The sequence below is a fragment of the Pochonia chlamydosporia genome, chromosome 7 (genome assembly GCF_001653235.2).
Source record: "Pochonia chlamydosporia 170 chromosome 7, whole genome shotgun sequence".
Taxonomy (NCBI): Eukaryota; Fungi; Ascomycota; class Sordariomycetes; order Hypocreales; family Clavicipitaceae; genus Pochonia; species Pochonia chlamydosporia.
Window position 1 is genome coordinate 2,387,793 of NC_035796.1, and position 22,453 is coordinate 2,410,245.

The 22,453-nt window shown below is 50.8% G+C and overlaps 10 protein-coding genes across 10 annotated transcripts; 3 read left to right on the forward strand and 7 right to left on the reverse strand.

Annotated features, from left to right (window-relative positions):
* Positions 1-336: 336 nt before the first annotated feature.
* Positions 337-4,440, reverse strand: VFPPC_09451 (LipA and NB-ARC domain-containing protein; the record flags this gene model as incomplete). The annotated part of the gene is made up of 7 exons (XM_018287984.1): positions 337-393; positions 447-1,767; positions 1,821-3,184; positions 3,258-3,369; positions 3,480-3,667; positions 4,069-4,294; positions 4,361-4,440. 7 exons carry the CDS (start codon positions 4,438-4,440, stop codon positions 337-339), a joined length of 3,348 nt encoding a protein of 1,115 aa, XP_018139344.1.
* Positions 4,441-4,607: 167 nt separating this feature from the next.
* On the reverse strand, positions 4,608-5,039 carry VFPPC_16537 (hypothetical protein; the record flags this gene model as incomplete). Its single annotated transcript, XM_018294290.1, has 1 exon — positions 4,608-5,039. The coding sequence occupies one exon, from the start codon at positions 5,037-5,039 to the stop codon at positions 4,608-4,610; it is 432 nt and encodes a 143-aa protein (XP_018139343.1).
* Positions 5,040-5,335: 296 nt separating this feature from the next.
* VFPPC_16536 (hypothetical protein) lies at positions 5,336-5,626 on the forward strand (the record flags this gene model as incomplete). The annotated part of the gene is made up of 1 exon (XM_018294289.1): positions 5,336-5,626. The coding sequence occupies one exon, from the start codon at positions 5,336-5,338 to the stop codon at positions 5,624-5,626; it is 291 nt and encodes a 96-aa protein (XP_018139342.1).
* Positions 5,627-6,670: 1,044 nt separating this feature from the next.
* On the reverse strand, positions 6,671-7,342 carry VFPPC_09450 (hypothetical protein; the record flags this gene model as incomplete). The annotated part of the gene is made up of 2 exons (XM_018287983.1): positions 6,671-7,010; positions 7,080-7,342. 2 exons carry the CDS (start codon positions 7,340-7,342, stop codon positions 6,671-6,673), a joined length of 603 nt encoding a protein of 200 aa, XP_018139341.1.
* Positions 7,343-7,850: 508 nt separating this feature from the next.
* On the reverse strand, positions 7,851-8,387 carry VFPPC_09449 (hypothetical protein; the record flags this gene model as incomplete). The annotated part of the gene is made up of 1 exon (XM_018287982.1): positions 7,851-8,387. One exon carries the CDS (start codon positions 8,385-8,387, stop codon positions 7,851-7,853), a length of 537 nt encoding a protein of 178 aa, XP_018139340.1.
* Positions 8,388-9,178: 791 nt separating this feature from the next.
* On the forward strand, positions 9,179-10,315 carry VFPPC_09448 (hypothetical protein; the record flags this gene model as incomplete). Its single annotated transcript, XM_018287981.1, has 1 exon — positions 9,179-10,315. The coding sequence occupies one exon, from the start codon at positions 9,179-9,181 to the stop codon at positions 10,313-10,315; it is 1,137 nt and encodes a 378-aa protein (XP_018139339.1).
* Positions 10,316-12,419: 2,104 nt separating this feature from the next.
* VFPPC_16535 (hypothetical protein) lies at positions 12,420-13,534 on the reverse strand (the record flags this gene model as incomplete). Its single annotated transcript, XM_022429026.1, has 4 exons — positions 12,420-12,725; positions 12,775-12,992; positions 13,115-13,279; positions 13,336-13,534. 4 exons carry the CDS (start codon positions 13,532-13,534, stop codon positions 12,420-12,422), a joined length of 888 nt encoding a protein of 295 aa, XP_022284146.1.
* Positions 13,535-15,935: 2,401 nt separating this feature from the next.
* VFPPC_09446 (GTPase activating protein (BUD2/CLA2)) lies at positions 15,936-19,748 on the forward strand (the record flags this gene model as incomplete). Its single annotated transcript, XM_018287980.1, has 1 exon — positions 15,936-19,748. The coding sequence occupies one exon, from the start codon at positions 15,936-15,938 to the stop codon at positions 19,746-19,748; it is 3,813 nt and encodes a 1,270-aa protein (XP_018139337.1).
* Positions 19,749-20,237: 489 nt separating this feature from the next.
* Positions 20,238-21,495, reverse strand: VFPPC_16534 (peptidyl-prolyl cis-trans isomerase; the record flags this gene model as incomplete). The annotated part of the gene is made up of 3 exons (XM_018294287.1): positions 20,238-20,998; positions 21,078-21,204; positions 21,271-21,495. The coding sequence occupies 3 exons, from the start codon at positions 21,493-21,495 to the stop codon at positions 20,238-20,240; spliced, it is 1,113 nt and encodes a 370-aa protein (XP_018139336.1).
* A 301-nt stretch (positions 21,496-21,796) lies between these two features.
* Positions 21,797-22,420, reverse strand: VFPPC_18137 (hypothetical protein; the record flags this gene model as incomplete). Its single annotated transcript, XM_022429793.1, has 2 exons — positions 21,797-22,331; positions 22,386-22,420. 2 exons carry the CDS (start codon positions 22,418-22,420, stop codon positions 21,797-21,799), a joined length of 570 nt encoding a protein of 189 aa, XP_022285205.1.
* Positions 22,421-22,453: the final 33 nt, after the last annotated feature.

Consider the following 22,453-nt stretch of genomic DNA (forward strand, 5'->3'; position numbering starts at 1 on the left):
CATTAACGATCGCGCAAGGCAAACGAAGACTGGAAAGTAGAAAGGGTAGGAAATCATATTCGCTAAACTCAGGTATACATTCTGAGATCAAAAAGAAAGGTCCAACTGCTTGTACCGTGTTCCAAAGCAATGGCGACGCTCCCAAACGTTTTCTCGCCACTTCCTGGCCTGCAAATAATACGAATCAGATTGAAACGACAGACACCATAAAGCAAACCATACCGGCCTTCTCCTCCTTAGAATCATACTCTGTGTATGGACACACAACTAGGTTTGTCTTGTAATTCGGAAGCCAAGACTTTGGGCAATATGGCGCCCCTCTCGGCATGGCTCGAATTAGGCCGCTTCTTGTGGCAGCTCAGTGACGCTAGATTGGTAACTTAACTTTGCATCCTAGACCAGGTTAGCAGACGACGCTCAAAGGTAATGTCTAAGATATTTCATACAAGCTCATAAACCCCTGCGGCCGCCCACTTCCTAGCCTTCGTCATCAACTCGTTAAGCCAATACGTCCCCAGTCCAAGGATCCACGACTGTCCGTCCGTCTTCTCCAAGAGAAGCAGTGAGTGAGCTTGCCGCTGCCGACCTATCTCGGCTTTCCCCAACTCGAAGTAACAATCCGAGAGACTGAGTTCCGCAATCAAAGGCATAAACGACTGACGATCCCACTTCCCCTTTTGTTCGTCCACGTCCATCTTGTTCGCACAATAATCAATCATCTGGTTCCAGTACATAATGGCCGGATAATAGTCGCCCCTCAAATGATGAATACGCGCGAGGACCGTCATGACGAATGCCACACGGAACTTTTCAAAGTGCCACAAGTTTCCAAAACTGAAGAAGTGCTCCAGCAGCTGTTGCATGAGGGCTTCGCTTTCGGCGTATTTTTCCTGCAACATAAGGCTTTCGCCGAGGAGCATTTCTAGATACATGGTGTCACTGCGGCGATTTGGGGTCCTCGTCTCCATCGATTGGTACACTGGCCGGGCTGCTAGGTATGTGCGAAGGATTTCTTCCGCTTCCGCAGCACGATCTTGCTCCATGAGTGTATGTGCAAGGTCGCCGGCGGACCAACCCTCCGGCTGCGTGCCCTTGGCGGCATACTTGTCGAGGTACACTTTGAACTGGGTCTCGGATTCGGCCCATTCACCATGATCTTTGAGCACTTTGCCGAGAATGCGGGCTTGTGCTCCGAGAGCGAATGTTTCCTTGCGGCTCGGTGCTTCCGGTTTGAGCGGAGACCAAGATTTCAAGAGTGCCTTGCTCCGCACGAACTGTTCTGATCCAGAACCAACTTCTGTGACTAGGAGTTCTGCCAGAGTAGAATGGATGATCCCTATCTCCGCGTTGGTCAATTCGTCGATGGTGGTCTGGTTAGATTGTTGTGCTTGCTTGACAGAATCGAGGAACTTCTCGCACTCTCTGATGCCACCAGCGTAATTTCCGTTTTCATAGTAGGTAATGACGAGACGAACTGACAAAGCTCGGGCTTTGAGGCCCAAGTGTGTCGAATCCTTTAGAAGTTCGTCTATCCAAGCGAGAAGGTACGCATTCTTCTTTGGTTCACCTTGCCCGTACGTCAAGTCACCATCAAGAACAAGTTTGGCAACAACCTCGCGAGGTCGCAGTCGCCCGGCGACTTGTTGAACAGACTGCGGTGAGGCAAAGGAGTCCAAAAAGTCAATGGACAGATCATTGTCAGGGTGCTTGAATGATTCGTATGCGTAGATAATATGTGGAATGTATGCTCTCGTCAACACGCCGTCTCTGTCAGGTGTTAGTGCGGGAGTAAACGAACTGTGTTCACGACTTGAACATACCTCTTCTCCAGAATATACTCATCCGCTGGGAAAGCATGTGCCAGGAACAAAAGTGCCTCTGCACAATGCTTGCGGCGTAGGTCCCGAGACATGCGATGCTTGGCACATTTGTGATACAGAGGATGCAGCGTGAAGGAGCTACCGGCCCCGTCTTCAGCAGATCCAAAAGTAATAATGGACAGAGACATTAAATCCTCGAGAGCATCCCAAAGCCTGATCGGATTGTTGATCAATTTGATTAGTGCCTCTGGAACATAATTCTCCTGAGGTGTAACTGTCATTGCTTCGCCATTGGAACCCCAGCTCAGCTGACTTGTTACGCCTCTTTTTAGAAACGCTTCGGTGACCTCGGCTCTGTTCAAGAAGATGAGCAAGCTGAGTAGAGCGGAGGCATCTGGTCGAGTATCAATTTCTTTGAAGTTGAGCTCCAGCGCACCGCTGACAGAACGTTCATAGTTCGAAAACGGCCGAGGTTGGTCCAACAGTTCTTTTTGGTATTCATGAAACAGAGAGGCATATTCAGTGACACTTTTTCGCCGAACGCTCATATATGCTCCCGCCGAATCTATTGCCAATGGTAAATGTCCAATTTCTGCTAAAAGTGTCTTGGCTGCTTCGGCTTCCCCCTCGTTGGAAGGATCCAGTCCTGATCGAGCAAAGAGAAGCTCTTGGGAGGCTTCGGGAGTTAGAGACCGGACATGCAATGCTGCCCGAATAAATTCATTCTCATCAACACGTGAGTCTTGGGTTGTGACGATGATGTGACCCCTGTGGGCGAGACGAGAGAGGTATGGCGATACGTCTTGTAAATGATTAGCGTTGTCGAGAATGAGTAGCCACCGATCTTCCTGAGACGTCAACCAAGCCAAAATTTTCTCAACAAAGTTTTCGTCCTTGTCCACGGACTCGCAAACTCGATGCTGCATTTGTCTGAAGTCGTTGCGTAAGACTTCAGCAGATGCAGCGTTGGCGAAAAACACCCACTCATACAGGTGAGAATGGTCTACAGCATATTTGATGGCCAACTGCGTCTTACCAACTCCTCCAACCCCGTGCAGGGCCACCGCCTGGGGCACGTAGTTGTCCTCATCTCCCAGCCAATTGTGAAGACTTGCCAGTTCATCGTGGCGGCCAATAAAATACCTGCCTGGCCGAAAAGGAACGAATATATGGTTGTGTTCCTTCATTCTCTTCGGCTTTGGGGCATTTCTAATTTTGTCCACAAGTTTCTTGAGGCTGTCAAAGACTAATCGGAATCTCTCATCGCTGGAATTTCTGAACTTGACGAGGTTTATATGATCACCGTTCAAGCAGATTGCTTCCTCGTTCTCGATGAAAAGCTGAGCTGACGCTTTCTCCACAATCTGAGGGCGACTCATATTAGGCCAAAAAGGTTATTCGTACAGAGTGGGACATATGGAATGGAACAAAACTGACCTTGGTGCCTCGGAATAGTCTATTTCGTCTTGTCCTCTCCCCTTCATAAAAGCTGGTGCATGGGATGGATTTCTCCCGAACAAAGCTTTTGAAGTCTGAGTCGAGCTCCAAGCTGTGGAACGCAGTGTTAGTTTATCACTCTGAAGATACTGGGAAGTGCAGCGAGGAACAATGGTATAACGACGAAGCCGTTGTGTTTGACTGAAGCAAGAGACAACTTACAGCTTTGGCGAAGACGTGCACAGATCGCGAATAAAGTTATTCGGCGGATCCACAATTATCTTCGAAAAGACTTCGAAGATGGAGACGAAGTCTGCGAGATGGCTCCCGCAATGTGGCGTTGCAAAGAAGACGAACCCCTTTGCACAGCTCGCAATGAGTTTTGCCTCTGGGGTGGGCAGAGTAACGGCCTATAAGCCATGGCGAACAGCATTGGTTAGCAGTGAGGCTTAGACAAACGACCAGAAGGATGGCAACAAGGGAAATTCGAGTGAAGGAAACGAGGGGCAAGACAAGAGTTGGGATGAGAGACCCTGGCTGCAGCTTTGGTTTGATGCCGCATCCCAAGTCGAGTTGGGTGTTGATTCTTGGACAAGCTGACTGATTGGACTGCCAGCTAGCTCAAGGAGTCAAGGGAGCTCAACAGCTGAATGATGACAAACCACGTGCCTTTTTGACTATTAAGCCACCCAGCGAATGGGCAAGAAAGACAATTGGACGTATTTTCTCCTGCCATGGAAATTATCGGTCAGCTCACATAAACTATTGGATCTCGACCAGCACCTTGTCAAGCACGTCGTCCGGGTCTTACCTCTTCGTGTGTGCGGTGACTGTTCAGTCCCGCAATAAGCTGCGTTGCAACATCTTCGAAATCCAACTCGGCATTGTTACTCGTCTTTTTGGCGTTGAACCCAAAGGCCAGAGTACGCACTTGGGGGAGCCTGTCTGGGAGCAGATCACGAATCCAGAATGTACCTGTTTGCGAGTGCGTCCAGGTTTTGAAAGCGTGGCCACCCAAGCCGTGAATACTCACGAAGCTGTAAGACAAGTCAGTTTGAGTTAGCCCTGCCATGACCAACATCATCTGCAGTTTGGATACATACTCGACCGATATGTCCTTGGGAGCAACCGGCGATCCCTGCCGCAAGTCGTGAACTCCATACACTGGCTCACTGTTCACCATACTGGCTGATAGGGCTCGCCTTGGGAGATAAAGATAGGCTGACAATATTCTTCAACAAACAACAAACGGGCCGATATGTGGGGGTTGAAGTTGATGAAAGATGATGACGGGTTGGCGAAACATTCAAGATGTAAGGATTTATGGCATGAGCCCCCGGGAACAACAACTCAAGGCTGCGCGGCCTGTCGAATGACTGCTTGCCAGCAATTGGAATCGCCTTGTTGGCGTGGCCTGCTTTTCAGCCTTGAAAGTCCGCATCTCGATTCCCCAATTCCCCAAAGCATCACAGCCCCAGCCTTGGAAGGGGGGCGCCTCTTCCGGTTCGTAGCCGTCAGTACGGGACAGTAACAGCTCAGCCGCATGGCGAAATATTTGTTACAGATCATGTACACGGAGGTGTGGGTGGTGGCGAATGAGCAATAGTTTGGCGACTCTTCACATGCAGGGCGTTTTTGATGGCGCTCATTGCAGCACGTTGGGAGGTGGTGAGAGCCTCCAAACTTGCTCTTGAACAGCACATCAGCCCAAGTAGCTGTGTAAACGCCTGCCATGCTGCGTGTCGCCGGAAGTACAGGATTGTGCTTGGGCTGCCAGCGCATGGAGTCATCACATCACGTTCCCACGAGGCCATGGTTCCTCGGTGTTGAACGATGAGATGAAGGCGAAGCCAGACAATTTTCCAAACATTACGTGTGCGATTTTGAAATGATGAGTTGGCAAACGACCTTGATTGAAAACTTTGCTGCTCATGTGACCTCTCCTTTTGCCCGGTGGTAATCTCATGGCTGGTTTATATGGTGGTGAGATCTTTTGCAAACGTTGCTGTGACTGATCCAGTCATCGTGGTTGCTAGGCCACGTGAGCCATTGGGTGTGGAAGAAGTGAGGCTGTCGAAATGATCATACCTGTAAGATTGATATACATCGCAAGCCACATTACGGAAACCGGGTTTGGCGTCATGGAGTTTCCCGGAACGTCTCTCTCGGATTTAAACTTGATCAGTGAAGGAGGGTTCGGTCAAGGGAGAAAACTAGGCTTGTCAGTGCCTCGGTTATCTGGGAAGATAAGGCTGCATTCATCTTTAATCTTAACTTTGGGATATTTCAGCCGACAACATCCACTTGCCGTATATTTGCTGTGCATATTGAGAATGTCTCACGGCTCATCACGGCTCAGCGCAGGTTGATGCCACGGCAGTCCTAGCCCGCCTGAAAACTGCACGAGGTTCTAAAATTAAATATAAAAGCCATGGTTATATACCTTGGCAATGTCACCAGTCAGCTTCGGTGCCGGGACCGGCGGAAACTGATGTCTCGCACTTAATAGAGACAACAATTCCCTGCAAGGCAGGAGACAAGATGATAATTTAGCCAATAGACTACCAAACTGATGCGTCTCGCAAAGGCCATGTACTTGTAAGTAACGAGTACGGGATGAGTTAGTATAAATACAAGGCAACAATAAGAGAGTGACTTGTACGGTGGCCTCAATTCCAGGTTTAGGCAGTCTCGCGGACTTATTAGGCAAGGACAAGGAAATAGCAGAAGGAGCAAAACAATCAGGTATAGAAAACTTTGACCATTTCTCAGAGGAAGCATTTAGGTCAAGATCGAGACTGTATGTTAACCTGTACCGAGTGAAGCATTCCGCGACGACGGCAACACGTGTCGCTATGACCATTTTCAAGATAGCCTTATGGTTCCTGAGTCACAGCTTTTCCGATCTTGTAATATGTACCAGGTCTCCTTCATTGACTCCGTAATCAGTACGTACTGCTTAGAATTTGGGTCAATTTAGGCAAATTCCTCGTGTATCTAGCCAACTTGATTGACTCCAGCTGACTGCAATGTGATGAGGATGCCTCACGGGAGGATGCCTCGCTGGTATGTGATAGGCAACCACAACCAAGCTCCAACAATGACTCCAAAGCCATGTTCCCTTCCTGGGTACTCCGTATGGAACACATCATCACACATTTCTTGTGTAAGCCAAGCAGTCCAGAATCTGATGCATATGCACATTGAACAGTCCATCACACTTGTGTGGTGTCACCAACTTTCTGGTTTCGGCTGTCGCTACCCAACACAAATATCGAGGCGCCATACGCAGCCATGATGCTTTGTGTCCGCTTCCTCCTTGGGACGCACTTCTATTGCTTTTTCCAGAACAAGACATTTAGGACGTGGTGATCAGGTCCGACGATACCCATCGTCCCATGATGTAGAGGCTTTCAACCCTTTGACCAAGACTTGCCTGTTTTATCCACTAAGCGGTGATCTTGGAAGGGCAGCAGAAAATGGGCTAAATTTGTGATATCATAGCACAGGCAGCACCCTTGCTCCCTGACGATGTGTTCCCAAGACAAGGTGTTGGAACGTAGCCGGGACGGGACGGTATTCGCTGGTTGGTTTTGGGGGCCTGGCAAAGGAGGGGTAAGAAACATCACGGGGACCTCTTGATTCTCAACATTGAGATGCATACCGAATGGCTGAATCCGACCTGGAACAATGCTCGCGGAAATAAATGCATGGCGATTACCGAGGTCTAATTTGTTTCTTGTCGCACAGTCTCTTGGTGAAGTTTGGTAATACAATAAAACCGATGAGGTCTGTCGCTCTGTCGCCAGGTTTCACGGTAGCACATACTCCATGAATACGTAGAGATGTCTCAGCAGCGGTGTTGCCCACGCCTCATTGTGTGCTGGATGATACACTTGTGATACGGTTCGGTTGCAGTCCAGTTCCCTCGACAAAGAACGAGGATGTTGGCCGTAAGAGCGAGTTCTGTTTACCGGCGAAGCATTGATGAACTTGATCAATTGAACGGTTACACCATTTTGAGTGGCACATCTCACGAGGACAAGCACGGCAACTTTCGAATCACCGCCACTTTGAACTGACATCAGTGATCAACAGATGTGACTTGTGCTTTACATCCATAAGCTTGTGCAAGATTCGTCGACTCGTGATAGATGCGGTTCATCGGGCGTAAACCCGAAAATTAGCAACATCACATTCATCGATGATTGTGAGGGATATTGCCTCGCCGTAAGGGTCTACGGGGTAAGTTGCCCACACGCCGCATAGGCTGATAACAGGTGTACTTCAGCCTGACTATGTTTTCTTGCATGCGTTCCCATATGGAGTGAATTGGTTTTGAATCCATGCGTCATGGTTATTTGGGATACCAACTTGATGAGAGACAGTTGTGGCCTTCTGTGTTATAGTAGTTCGTCAGCCGTGTGCCACAGTCTCAGGATGTTTGACCTCTGGATACAAGGCCTGGGTGGTGCGGACGTCCCAGGAACGCACAGATGTCATCATAAAGTAAAGTATGCAACGAACGCAGGCTTGACGTCCCTCTCATTTTACCTTTTTGTTTGATCAACTGCGGTGTCATCTTCGCTCATCTCATGCAAGGAGCAATTTCGCAGGAGACAGTTGGACCAAGCCCACTTGGCCCACGATGCCAGACACGCTAGACCCCAGATAGATTCCATGACCCTGGCCAAGTTGCGTCACAGGTCTGACTGGAAATGGTGCTCGGCAAATTTTGGGCAAGGAAACCCTTATTTCAACAGGCATTGACCATTCTGCCTGCGCCCCCTGCTTGGTGCCCTCTGCCTGTGTGAGGATGTTTCCATCGTACAGGTTGTATGGATATCGAGATAGCTGAGAGCGGCGGCGGCGAGAAGAATCGATACTAGAGAAACTAGAGCCTGGCATCAAGGTGCTGGACGGTAGAATTTTGCGTTGCATCGGCGTCCAAAATATCTGAATGTCCAACTGTGTCGAGTCTGTTTCCAAGAAGCAGTTTGCCTTGGCGTGACCCTGGTTCCACTGCCAATAAGTTGGTGCGGGACCCGTGTCAATCAAAGAGGGTTGGTCCCTCGTTCGAGACATCAGGTGAACCGCAGTTGAGAGAACTGTGTCCTGTTGAGGAGTCATCGATGGTATTCTGGCTCAGTAAGTAAATGCAGTGTGGCAGAATATACAGTATTTACCAGTACGGCGTAATCCGATGCAATATTGAATCTAAAGTCAAAACATCAGGGCCAAACCAGAATCATTCCCCCTCATTGACTACAGTCTGACTGGCCAGTCATCTGGTGTCTTGTGGCCTACCAGTCTGATCTCTTTCTTGACACTGGGCAGGTCCGACCAGCTCTGACCAATCCCGACCGACCTGAGCCCCTCAGGTCCCTGTGGATGGCAGTTGCTCCAAGTCAATTAATGTGCGTCACCTGCTCATGCGCTCCTTCCTTCATTTGTGTCTCATCAATCCAATTCTGCATCTCATCTGCCAACCGCCCGAATTCTAATCTTCAACTCTCGCTCGCACCCTGAGCTCGTTTCTCTCAAACACACGGGGCCGTCTTTGGCAAGCTTCCTGAGAATTCGACCCGACTGTGAGCCTTGGCGCTATTTTGATTTCGTTGGTGCTCCGCCTCGTGCTCAAGGCCATACCTGTGCAACGCGCAGCACAGGTCCCCAGCTTTCGGCACAATCGGGTGATAGGTGACGGACTAGCCCTCTGTCGTCATCCCCTGCCAGGAGAGGTCCTTGGGGGCCGCTTTGCCACAACGTCTCGTCTCTCCTTGACTCCTTTTCTACTTATTTCCTCTCTCGATTTATTTTGTTTTACTTTACTTTTTGAGCTCCCGCGAAAACATCGGGACAAGAAGGATTGTGGGCGGATTTGTCTCGCCATCTTCCCCTGATATTGTTTCGTTGTTATCATGAGCCTTGCTGAATCTCCAACTCTAAAGAGGGGAGAGCGGTTTCCAAGAGGGAGCGACGTCGCCGACGATAGCAGCTTTGACGATTCTACTCCTCGAGCAGTCGAGGAGGCTGATTCAGATCCAAACATGGACAATGTAAAAGCTGCAAAGGCTAAGAAGCGGTCATTGTTTGGATTTGGCAAGAAGAAGGAGGACAGCTCTCTGACCTCTGGCTCTGACGCCATTGCTACTCCGCCTGTTGCATCGCAAGCATCCAAAGCTTCGACAAACGCGTCAAGAATCACCGCATCGCCAACTCGGGTGCATACCGGCGAGCATTCTGTCTTCATTCATCCGTCGTCACCAACTCGTGCTATCTCTAGTTCACCTCGGGTATCATCTCCGGCAGGTTCCCAGATTTTCGAGAGAGATGTTCAAGACAGCACTGTGTTAAAACCCAACTCCCCTGCTATACCGACTCACATTCAAACCGAAAACTATATCCCACCAGTGCTCGACGATGCCTCCGAGGCAATCACCAACGAGAAACTGGATCCCGATACGGTGGAAATTGTCACACACTCGTCACACCAACCTGCCTCGGTTACAGTCACGGGTGCCACGGGGGGAGCGACCTCACCGTATGACCAAATGGCTTCTGAATGGGCGGCTGAGCTAGCTTCGTTTGCCGACCGAGTCGGCCTCCCTCCGGACAGTGCGTCCAACTATGGATCCCTTGAGTCTGCCGACGTGCGCCGCCTGTCCTTCATATCCTTCGCAGATGTCGTACAAGCGGAACATGGCAACCAAGCTGGAGCTGCAGGGTCAAGAGACAGCATTCACATGGCGGGACTAACGTCGCTTCCTTCAGCTGCTATGAATCGATCACCATCACCTATTCGCTCACCCGTGTCAAGTCAAGGACAAGGGACGAGTCCTCCAACGAGTAACCCAGGAAGCATGAAGGGAGTTGAGATGAGTCCGACTCGAAAGCCATTCGGCAGTCCCAAACCCGGCCTGCAAAACCTGGCGGCCCCAGGCGGCGACCTCAATATCGAAACAATGCGACAAGCTCTAAGGCGAACCGGCAGCACCGATCTTAGCAGTTTTAGAAGCAATCCAACCAGCCCTGTCGATGGACCAGGATCTCGATAAATATGCCATTCTGCATTGAAAAACAAAAACCATACCAATGAAGATATACCGCAAACGCAAAACTAACTGATTCTCTTTACTTATTACACCATCTTTGTTCGATTCGTGATATCACGTCCCCGGGGGACGACTGGAGGATACGTTTAATTTTTTTTGTTTCGTAAACGCTCTTTATTATACTTGTTATCTAGCAGGTGGCATGCGAATAGCGTGGGAACTTGGGGATATATTTTTGGCAATTGGGAGTTGGACGAGCTTGTGATTCCTGGCGTCAAGCAAACTGCAAATGCTGCACAATATGAAGTTTATTTCATCTCCTATATCGTTAGCTGCGAAGAAGAAAGCTGTAGGGATAGCCTGTGAATAAGAAGAACCAATATTAGGCTCTGGAGATTCTGGGAGATGCTCATGTTCAAAATGTCGTGTTCTTGAATCGAGTATCGAGGCGGTCTGTCTCATACAAACGTGGCCAATTAGCGCACTAACCGACGCGCCCCGCCATTCCGAATACACATCAGCATCGTTCCTCACCAGGAATGCCGTCCGATGAGAAAGCCAACTGCCGACAATTGTTATAAACGCAGATTGTGTTCATCGGTCAATGCATTCGCAGCGCGACCAAACATCGCGAAGCGCTGACATTCCACTGCACCGAGAGACGGGTCGCACCAATAATGAAAGTCGGAGACGCCGCCGCCTCCATCTGCGCGTTGCTACGATCGGTACGGTCTCAGTCTAGGTAGCAAAAGTGTGAAATGGGTAACATTATTCATGACTATATTTGAGACGTGGCTTGCCAACTGACGCCTCTAATCTATCTGAGTCTCATTTCGTGGTTTGAGATAGGCGGGTTATACGCAGGAAAATCTAGTTTAATCCGAAGTTCATCGGATGTTTGAGATATGGCAGGATTTGATAATTAGAGATTGAATAGGGTAGCGCGCTTGAGAGGGATTGAAATATGCGGTGAGATGGGTGTACAATGTGTTCGGTGTCCAAGCTTCTTACGGAGTACATGAAGATGAAAAACGGGTATGAATGCAGCGACGTAACGGGAATATATCGCACAGCCGTGAGGACCTGACGGCCCCTTGGGCATGGGTGCTCCTTACCATGCACACCTGAGGAGACAATCAATTCTCTTCCGGCTTGAGAGCAAACCCTTTGCCTTTTCTGCCTGTCAAACAACCGTGCATAAGACACGCATGCTCACAAACACACTTTTTTCAGTGCAGCTGGGATCTTCATCGGCAGGGATCAGGTGCTTGGCAGCAAATGCCAAAATAGAGGGCCCTGGATGTCAGACATGGCCACGAGTCGGTTCCGCCTGTGAGCCAAGAATATTTTGACTCAAGAGGTGCAGCAGTGCTTTTTCTCACTGGTGGTGATTACCCTTTTGTTTTGTTGATTTTTTTTTCCTTTGTTCGTTTGGGGAAGACATTGATCACTCCGTCCTGATGCTTAGTCTCAGGGGTGAGAAGGTTATCGGAACGTAAGCCATAGCCCTGTCTTGAAACGAGTCAGAGTCGATATACCGCCGGAGATGTTAATAACACGAGGCGCATCCAGCGGGAACAATCAGGCCAGATGTCACCCACGGCTTAGCAATGCCGTTGCTTGCTTCCGAGATGGCTTCATTCATTCATGGAACAACTTTCTGCGTCATCGCCCAACCGTCCAAGCCACCGCTTAACTACAAGCCATCGGCGTAGTTATCCTCCGTCAAGCAAGCCACTTTTGCTCCATACAACAGTGCTAGTCGCTGTATGAACAACCCGAGGGCTCTTGGGCAATAACTGGATCTTGTTAGGCTTGATGTTTCAACCAGATGCTTTTCGACTGGAGCTATTGATTCTGCGGTGCGCGGCTATTTCTCCCCGCCGCCACGGGGTCCCAAGGCTGGCAGGGCAGGCAATCAGTGCAACGGGATGAAGATCAATTGATCGTTTGACCCACCGGGATGCTATAATCATTATCCGCGGCAGATTGTGCATCGGCAAATCACCAAGACAATGCTGCCTTTGTGCCTGGAGTTGCCAAGGTACGATCAAGGGCAGGTTTTAGATGTGGCATCCGGGCTGTGTTTTAGAGTTGCATTGCCGGGTTAAATTGTAAAAAGGGCCGACAACCGTGATGAAGAAATGTTGAACAGTTGCTTTCGTGCCAACGTTACAGTTGAAGAATATTTTTTAAAAATAATATCCGAGTTTCTGTTTCCGACAAAGAAAAAGGACAACGGCCACATGCTCGATACCGGAAGATGCGGTTTGTGATGATCGTGTACTTTGGGGCCGCCAAGCTTCATGACAAGACCGACACCTTCCCTGTGGCCCTGTGGGGATGTTGTTGACTGAAGCCATGTCTTGGACGAGACGCTACTTAGACGGATCCTTGATACCCTGTCCGTCTTCTAATAAACTCTTTGGTGCCCCAAGTGTCTGAATGAGTCGTGATCAAGCGTCAACACGGAAACTATTAGAAGGTAGCTTACCGGCAAGACATCCGTATGCCCGTGAGATTGGAATCGCTGGAGGGTGCGACCGGAAATGACACGTATTTAGGGAAAGTCCGTGTGACAACTTTGTTGCATCACAGCAAATGTCAGCCATTGTCAACTGGTCCGATGTGTTTGAGGCGTCGAATTGAGAACAGCATGGATGTGAGTCTTTCTGTCTCCCTCTGAACCACAATTTCCGCTTCAAGACGCACAGACTTCAATGCTTGACGGACATTATTCCGCACTTTAGAAACAACGAGGATAAAAATGAAAAGCACTCAATCCGTTACGTTAAATGAGGCCATGCAACGGGTGCAGACGGAAGCTGGAACCCTCTATAGTGCGACAAACAGCAGTGCAATGTAACACGTTGTAAATTTTCATGGCGACTCGAACAAGGAATTTCGTTCTCGAACAGGAGCTGCACCATTGTGGCCTTGTATTACCGCGACCAGCCGGATTGGAATCTGAGAGTGAAGAGGCATTTTCACAAGCAGACAGCCACAGTTTGCCCCCGATTAGCTACACCACGTCTCCAGAGCTTGACGCCATTTCCATGTTTGGCAGATACTGGGGATGAACTGCAGCCCCCACTCTTTCCTAACACTCCAAAGCCCACAGAGGGAGTCCAGATTGCGATTGAATGCTCCGATGAAGTTTGACAACTGGGCAATCCACATGAGCTTCGTGCCGCAGAACCCACTCGGTCTTGTTTGCGCCATGTTATAATGAAATAGCTCGCTCTCCTATATCGGATCGGAAGCTGCAAGAGGGCGACGGAAACGTCCGTGACACAGACATCGACACGAGGATGTACATTGTCCAGTGGTTCTGTTGAATATGATGGCGACTCTCAATTTACCAGATCCATGGTTTTGGGGCTGGAGTTGGCCCCGGTCTATATGTGTGGAAGCACCAGGTGATGCCGTGCTCTGTCGCACGCAGGTCACACTGACAGGGAGATTTTCACCGTCTGGTCTGGTAGTAGGCAAGTGCTGCGCTAAAGATTGTGGCACAGATGCGAGAGCACTTATTTCTGACAATGGCCACCTTCGTAAAACACTGGATAGGCACTTTCCATGGTGAGAATTGGAGCCTAGCGTGAGCTTCGTGTTTGGGCCGTGGCCGGTCCGATGAAAAGCCACCGAGATGGCTGAGCCTTGTCTAATTGCCGTCTATTCCAGGGCAGCGAGTATGTTTGCGCGTATACGGCATTGATGGTGGAAATGTTAAGCGTATGATGTGAATATCTGTTGATCCCGCGATGGTACGGTCGTGTTGCAAATCGTGGAAATCGAGCAATCTTCCGGCAAGGGTTCAGTGCTCAGGGACGTTTCGGCGTGCCCCGGTTTGTTTCTTGATGATAACAGAGCTGAAGCCTCGAAGGTCAGCGGAAGCTGCTGGTTCGTTGAGAAGAGAGTTCAAATGTTTGACACCCCGCCCATGCGCATGCACAGGTCCCACGCCAACACCCACGCCCCATCGCCGTCCCCAGTCCCCGGTTCCACGATGTTGCAGTAGATCCCTTGGAGACGAGCGGCGCCATGGACGATGGGTGTAGTGAATCTTCAGTGATGTCTGTGGAGGAGTTTCCCAGTAGTAATGGAATCCATATTTGCATGAGAGTGCAGTAATAAGTGTCGCACAAACGTGGTTGGGGCCCTGAAGCACCAAGCAGTCAAGTACTTATGCCCCCACCACCCGGCCAGCCAAGCACACATGCAGTCCAGTGCAGCCGTCGCGCCTTCCCTGTGTCTTCTGTTCCCAGCCTGCTGCGCTGTTCTCTCAAACTTCCTGGTTCCTTCCGCGCGCGGCTCACCAGGGCTTCCCGTGCATTGCACCTGCCTGCACACCCGACTGCACAAGTACCACTCTTCTGGCAGGCAAAATAAAGTCTGCCAATCTTCACATTTATCCGCGGCCGCCAGAACATTATTCTTCACCGGCATAAATGAGTACTCATATATCACAGTAGTGTGCTAGCGCATCCTTGGCAATAGCTCGATCCGTCTAGACACTTCAGCTTGCTGGAGCTTCTTGTCCATCCAAGGTACGGAGTTGAGGTTATCCCCGTCTGACCCAGCTCTGGACCTGCAGTACCCGCTCGAACCTGGCACTACGCTATCTAACACAAGTACCTGGGTACCTTGGTACTTGGTACCTGTCCTCCGCACCGCACTCTCCTCCTCATCCATGTACACCCAAGTTCCCAGCCCTCACTCCCCAAGTTCGCATTCAACTACCGTCACCAACACCGTCACCGATTCGACCACTTCATCCTGCTGCTTCTGCAGACGCCGCCACGACCGACGACACTGCAAGGAACCGACTCGTCGAACCTGTCATACGGAATTTTTCTGGGCATGACGCCGACCAGCTACCTATTCACGCATTTGAGTGTCTGATCGGCTTCGTTGCAAAATTGGCTGTCACTTGAGCTTAAAGGTGCGCCTGGTCTGCTCTGTTCGCCTTGCTTTCTCAAACTGCCCGTGCCTTCGCTTGGCACGAGCTTCAATCTAGACACCCAAAAGTGAGGCCAGCTCTCCGCGAGGAAAGCACCACGCTTGGATAGCCTAAGCAGCTTTCCAGAGTTCAAGTCGGCCAACTGGGGTCAGACGAGCCGTCTTCTCCAAAGCCGCATTTCCTCTTCCTCGGACCAAACGTCGACTTCTCATCAAGTGACCGACGACTCCTCGCTGCCCCCTTCCGGCCAAAGGACCAGTCCCGCACCAAGGACATTGCAACGCTGTTTGGACGTCTCTGATTCCCAGTCGCATAGCATGGCTGCTCGATGCTGACGCTTGCAACTTGAACACAGAACTGCACAACTATCCTCCGACGAGAGCAGGTGCCACAATCTCAGTATTCAACCAGCCCGAGTACCAGACCATTTCCTGTGCGCTTCTTGCTGCGGTCGCGGCTTACCGCAAAGTCCTATAATTTGCACACTGTTCTGCTGCTGCAGCTCTGGAGCCACATGTACGCGCAATTTCGGGGATTCCAGAGGATTTCAGACTACGGAACAGGACGCTCAGGACATTGGCGGTCAGAATCAAGAGCGAAAACCCCACGAGCCCTCAATGTAGCATCAACAGTCGATTGTAATCAGGCAATGGCAGAGTAATGCCATCAACAGATATGGAAAGACAAAAACCACCACCCACCGACGATAGCGACTCTGGAGAGAATCAACAATTGCAGATCCGAGGCTTGCTCCAGAGTCCGAAACAACCCAGTATCCCGCCACCATCCCCACCAATAGATACGTCTCGTGATGGTACCGATCAGCATCCTTCTGCAGCTGCAATAGCGGCTGCGTCGACCCTACGCGCGGCTTTCAGACCCGAGGCAAGTGGTAATTTGCGCTCGGTAACTCCGGACAATGTACCTGATGGCCGACGACTTGGTGCCAGCGCATTTGACAACTCGACCTTACCCATGCCTCGAGATGCGCCGCATGGTTCTCCTTTGGCTGTTCCAGGCAGCGCCAGTCGGCGCCAGGGTATGGTGTTCAATGACAGCTTCGAGGACCCTTCCTACGACGTAACCGAAACTGCAGCAAACCACCTTACCCAGCAAGCTGGCGCGCAGCAGCTTTCTCAACAGCAGCAGCAGAGGCATTCTAATGCGCCAGTACGACCGCGAACGAGGACATTGGATGCCGCCATGCTAATGCAGCAACGGGCGCCGGCAATCACGGACCAAAGACACAGGGTCGGCAGTGTCAGCTCATCCGGCTCACAACCTCTACTTGACGACCAGAGGTCGTCCATCCCTGCGGTCGAGGTTGTAGGCTACTCGTCAACAAACGCCTCGCGGCTCCAGGAGCCGTCAACACCACAGACACCATCCAAGTCAAAGGATAAGAAATCTAGCAAGCGGCTGTTGAAACGACAGGCATCCCGGCCATCTTCGCCTGTGCCCATTCCGTCTCCTTCCGTTGACTCATTTCCCTTGCCTATTGATACCCCAGAGCCAACGAAGCTGATCATGCTGATGAAGACACTGGGTGGCCGGATGCGAGGCGAAATCATGTATCAATCACAAGACGAGGAGGGCGTTTGGCACAGCGGCATTGCCTACATTGATGACGAAAAAGCCTGCCTTATGTTTAATTCGGGTCAAGCAGGACCGTTTTTCACAACCATCATTTCCGACCTTCGAGGCTGCATTGTTCTTCCCATGACACATCCAGAAGATGGGAAGGATTGTCTAGAGCTTCTCGCAACTAGCCCAACCACTGAAATGTATTTGCGACCTGTGGTTCCGGAAGAGTGGAACTTGTGGCTTGCTGCATTCTTATGTTGGCAGCAAACAAGATCACCAGCTCTGAAGGTGCAGAATGGAGCTGGGAACAGCAGTCCTTCTGGTATTGTTGGGCCACCGATAACCAAAGCAGCAACGGCTGCGGATGGGTCTAAAGCTGCCACCATCATCAAGGTCGGGACCATCTTGATGTGGGATAAGGGCCCGACGAGTTCCGCGAATGATCTCGTGCAGCGATCGTCCACCAGAGATACTTTGTCGCCCGGTGCCTCTTGGAGAAGAATATCTAGCATTCTCCAGGACAATGGTGAATTGAAATTGCTGATAGAGAATGAGATTTCCTCACTGTGCGCTATACAACTGTCACAGTTATCGAGATGTGCAATCCAGCAATTGGACCACACGGTACTAGACGAGGAATTTTGTCTTGCTATTTTCCCCATATATGCCAGCACAGCAACACACTTATCCATATTTCGTCCAATCTATTTGGCTTTGGATAGTCGTGTTCAGTTCGAAGTGTGGTTCGTGCTGCTTCGGGCCTTCGCTGTACCAGAGTTGTACAAACTGGATGCCAACGATCAAGAGTCTATACAGGAAGTGGCTGATCTGGAAGAGGAAAAGACTAGCGAGGAAACGTTCCGAATAGAGAAAACCATTGGTGTACGAGTAACGGAAGCAAAAGTTAAGGCACGGCCCACGAGCCTGGAGACACAGGCGCATGAGAGGCCTTTGAGAGTCGGACAAGATCCTTTGATTGGTAATTATGTTGCCGAAGTCATTTTGGACGGCGAAGTCAGAGCAAGGACTACGACGAAGCTGGCAACGAAGAACCCATACTGGAGGGAAGACTGCGAGTTTGTCGATCTGCCGCACACCGTGCAAGAGGTATCCGTTGTCTTGAAACGGACGGATTGTGGCCCGGATGGAGTATCAGGGGCAACTGGAGCAGGACGCCTTGGTACCAGCCAAGAAGTGTTGTATGGTACAGTGCACATCGCCTTGGATAAGCTTCAGCGTGGCAAGGACCACGAGGACTGGCTGCAAATCATGGATGACAAGCAACAGCCGATAGGTTCCATGTTGATCAAAATCTCACATGCAGAGCAGATAGCCCTACTGGCCGCACAGTATGAGCAGCTGTCCGAGCTCTTGCATCGGTTTCCTTCGGGTCTGACAACCATGATATCAGCATCTCTGCCTGGTCAATTGCGTCGCTTATCAGAGATTTTCCTCAATATATTCCAAGCATCTGGGAACGCGGCTGAGTGGCTGATGGCACTTGTTGAAGACGAAATCGATGGCATCGGAAACGCAACGTCTATCAAGAAGTTCCGGTTCAGCAGCCGCTTAAAGTCAAACGAGTCGATCGAGTCTGCTAGCGATCGCGAACTGCTCGTGAGAGATATGAGCAAGTCACTTGCCGGCGAAGCCAATCTCCTATTCCGGGGCAACACCTTGCTAACACAATCCTTGGAGTTTCACATGCGTCGACTGGGCATGGAGTATCTGGAAGAGGTGCTGCAGGTCAAGATTGCTGAAATCAATGAGCTGAATCCCGACTGTGAGGTTGATACTAGTAGATTGCCTCATTGCACCGGCGCGGACATTGACCAGAGGTGGAATCGACTGATTCAGTATACCACAGAGGTGTGGCACTGCATTGCAGAATCAGCGCATTCTCTGCCGGGCGAGCTTCGACACATCTTGAAGTATATCCGGGCTGTGGCGGAAGACCGATACGGTGATTTCCTCCGAACGGTTGCGTACACTGCGGTGTCTGGCTTCTTGTTCCTTCGCTTCATTTGCCCAGCCATCTTGTCGCCGAAGCTCTTTGGCTTGCTGCGTGACCATCCGCGCCCTCGGGCTCAGCGAACATTGACCTTGATTGCCAAGGTACTGCAGAAGATGTCCAACATGTCGACCTTTGGCAAACGTGAGGAATGGATGGAGCCCATGAACAGATTCCTGACTTCTCAACGGCCCATATTCCGAGACTACATTGACCAAGTATGTGGGATCCCCGCTGAACGCGGCGGAGTAAAGAGCGTCCCTCCTGCCTATAGTACACCGATTACTATGCTGGGCCGCCTGGGTCCTACTGCCAAGGAAGGGTTTCCTAGCTTGCCGTACCTTATCGACCATGCGCGCAGCTTTGCCAGCTTAGTTCGCCTATGGGTAGACTCACGACCCGACGATGTTAAAAAGGGCCAAGTAGATGGCGAGCTCCTCATCTTCAACGACTTATGCAGCGGCTTGCAAAAACGAGCTGATGCCTGCCTAGCCCAGGTCCAACGCACGCGTGCCGCAAATGCAGCGTCTCGCGGGGTAGCCGAACAACTAGCCGAGTCCCTCGAACAAGCCACGCTCATCGAATCCCTTAGCATCCCTTACTCACTGCCGTCCGCATCAAGCGACGACCGGCCACCCGGTAGCTCAGGCAGCGACGGTGGAGATGAAGTCAATCCTCGACGAAGAAGCAAGGAGTGGCGACGCGGCAGAGACGGCCTCGAGAGCAGAAAGGCCAGCGGACTTCGCCAGGTCAGTGGCATGGGGTCTACGGGAACAACCAAGAGCAGCAAGAACGGCAAAGTGGGGAGGACTATATTGAATGGCATCATGAGAATAGGAGGCCGGGCAGAAAGTCCGGATGCAAAGGGGTCCAGATGACCCGTTGCTATTTTTCAGTCATGGTCATGACTAAATCAAAGTCTATTTTGTTATTTTATTTCATATTTCCTATTTATTTAACAGTGTCGAGTCGGCATTGCTTAGGCATGCATTTTGGACAGGTGGCTAGCGTTGGTTTGTAGGGGGTGGAAAAGTAGTGAAAAGGCAGTTGAGTGGTATATATATACCTGGGTATATATGGGAATATATGATTCGACAAACTGTTACTTTGGAGCTGAATCTTGCTGAACTTCTGTTGTCTGTGTGCAAATGATGTGGCATGTGAGGTGAGGTAACTCGTAGGCATGTGTCTGAAATGGAATGCTAAACATGAACAGCATGGGCTAGCCTTAAACATGAATCACGCATGGAAAAAGGTATTGACCAAGTCTCGACCTCAATTCCTATTTTACTCTTTATGTATCAGTCTCCATATCATTTACACAATTCTATACATCTTCGTCGTCATCATCATCGTCATCAGCCCGGTCAAGAAAAGAACTTCTTAAACGCAGCCTTTTCCTTGGCCGCCCGCGCAGTAGCCTTGGCCTTGACCGAGGCCAGTTCCTTGGTAACCATGGCATCATTGGGAGCCAACTTGCTCGCCTCCTCGAGATCCTTGAGCGCAGCCTCCTCATCCTTGGCACGCACGTTGGCGACGCCACGACGGTAAAAGGCCTTTGCGCGATCCGCGTCCGACGCACCGGACACGTTGAGCGCAGAGGTAGCGTGGCGGATGGCATCGTCCCAGGCCTCGAGCTTGACGCTCAGCAGGGCGGAGTTGTTGTTGAGAGAGAAGCGGAGGGCATCGAGGCTCTGCTTGGTGGAGGCGGGTTCGTTGTCTAGGTCCGGGTCCTCGTTGAGGTAGCGGAGGCCCTTTTCGTACTTTTCCACGCCGACGACGATGTTGCCGGCCTTGAAGGCCTTGTTGCCGTAGTCTTTGCAGTCAGAGGCGATTTTGAGAATGGTCTGGGCGTCGAGCTCGCCTTTGCAGTCCTCGGGGTAGTCTTCGTGGGGGTCGCCCATGGCGTCGGGTTGGGTGACGTTGGCTTGGAGGGCCTCGTCGCCGGTGAGCTGGCCGCAGTTGGCGATGAGGGCTTCCTTGATGGGTTTGTCGCCGGACTCGGTCTTGAGGTTCTCGATTTGGCGGACGATGGATTTGCCGTTGAGGACTTCGCCAAATACGACGTGCTTGCCGTCTAGGTGAGGGGTGGGGACTGTGGTGATGAAGAATTGGGAGCCGTTGGTGTCTGGGTGAACTGGTTAGCGGTGCGAGACTTGGGATGATGTAGGATGGGATCGTTGGAGGATGATAAGGTTAATACGTACTAGGACCGGCATTGGCCATGGACAAGAGGAATGGCTTCTCATGCTTCAAGGGAAACGCCTCGTCCTCGAATTTGTTGCCGTAGATGGACTCGCCGCCGGTGCCATCGCCAGCAGTAAAGTCACCACCCTGACGGTGTTAGAAGAGGTTGATTCAAGTTTTCAGATGGTGACGTGACAGTCATATTGTACTCACCTGAATCATAAACTGCTTAATCACCCGGTGGAAGATGGAACCCTTGTAATGCAACGGCTTGCCTGACTTGCCGTTGCCCTTCTCGCCCGTGCAGAGACAGCGAAAGTTTTCAACCGTCTTAGGCACCAGGTCGGAGTAGAGTTCCATTGTGATGCGGCCGGCTGCCTTGCCGCCAATGGAAATGTCAAAAAAGACGCGAGGCCGGGTCGAGGTTTCAGTTGCCATGTTGAGTGTGTGTGGTTCTGCGTGGTGTGTGGTGAACTGTCTCAACGGTACTCCGTACAGGTGTGGTATGTTTGAACTCGGGCACGCAAGATCTCAAGCTTCAATCTAGTGCCTTTCACAAGAGAAAAGAAATGAGGGCTTCTACGGCAAAGGAACCAAGGCACCGAATTCAGCTGGCAAGCAAAAGGTCAGCACTTGAGCATTTGGTCAAACGGACATGATCAACGTGTATTGTTGTCTGGATCGGGGATATGCGGGGTAGTTATCTCAGTTGTTTGGGCTCAGGCTTCTGATTGAGATGTCATTGCCCGTTGACTGTGGATGAGAGATGATGAGGTGTCTGCGCGTTCAAAAATAGAATGCAGGGGAAAGAGACAACAGGACGGGTGGTTGCAGAGCGTGACGAGAGAAGAGGCGACGTTGGCGCGGGCTGTGTAGAGATTTGCGGACGGGTTGGTGATGGTGAGGGTGAGGGTGAAGTCAAAGTCGGCTGGGTGAGGGTTTGGAATGGTTGGATTGGGGTGCGTGAAGTTGTGCAACGACGTCGAGGGGTCAAATGAGGTGACCTACAGGAATGGTTGGTGATGTGTGAGAGGTGAAAGCCAGGGATCTGATATGGCGTTGGACCGAAGGGGACGAGTGCGGCGTTTGAAGGCGTAAATAGAGATGTTTTCTCGTCGCTGAGATTATGTGTGCATGTGGTCTGGTTCGTTGCCTGGTGTCGATCAAGTGGTTTGTCTGCCGGTCGGGAGTGAGAGAGTGAGTGAGCGATATGGCTGATGGCCAAGGTCAAAGGCCAATCAATGGTGGGGTTGCAGGTTGAGCTGTGGAAGTTTCTAGTTTACTGGAGCAACAACGAATGTGACCAGAGTCTCGACTTCATTGTTTGCGGCCGCGTCGAGTGCGCACATGCAGCATCTGTCATCTTGTTCGGTTGGACACATTGAAATCACATACA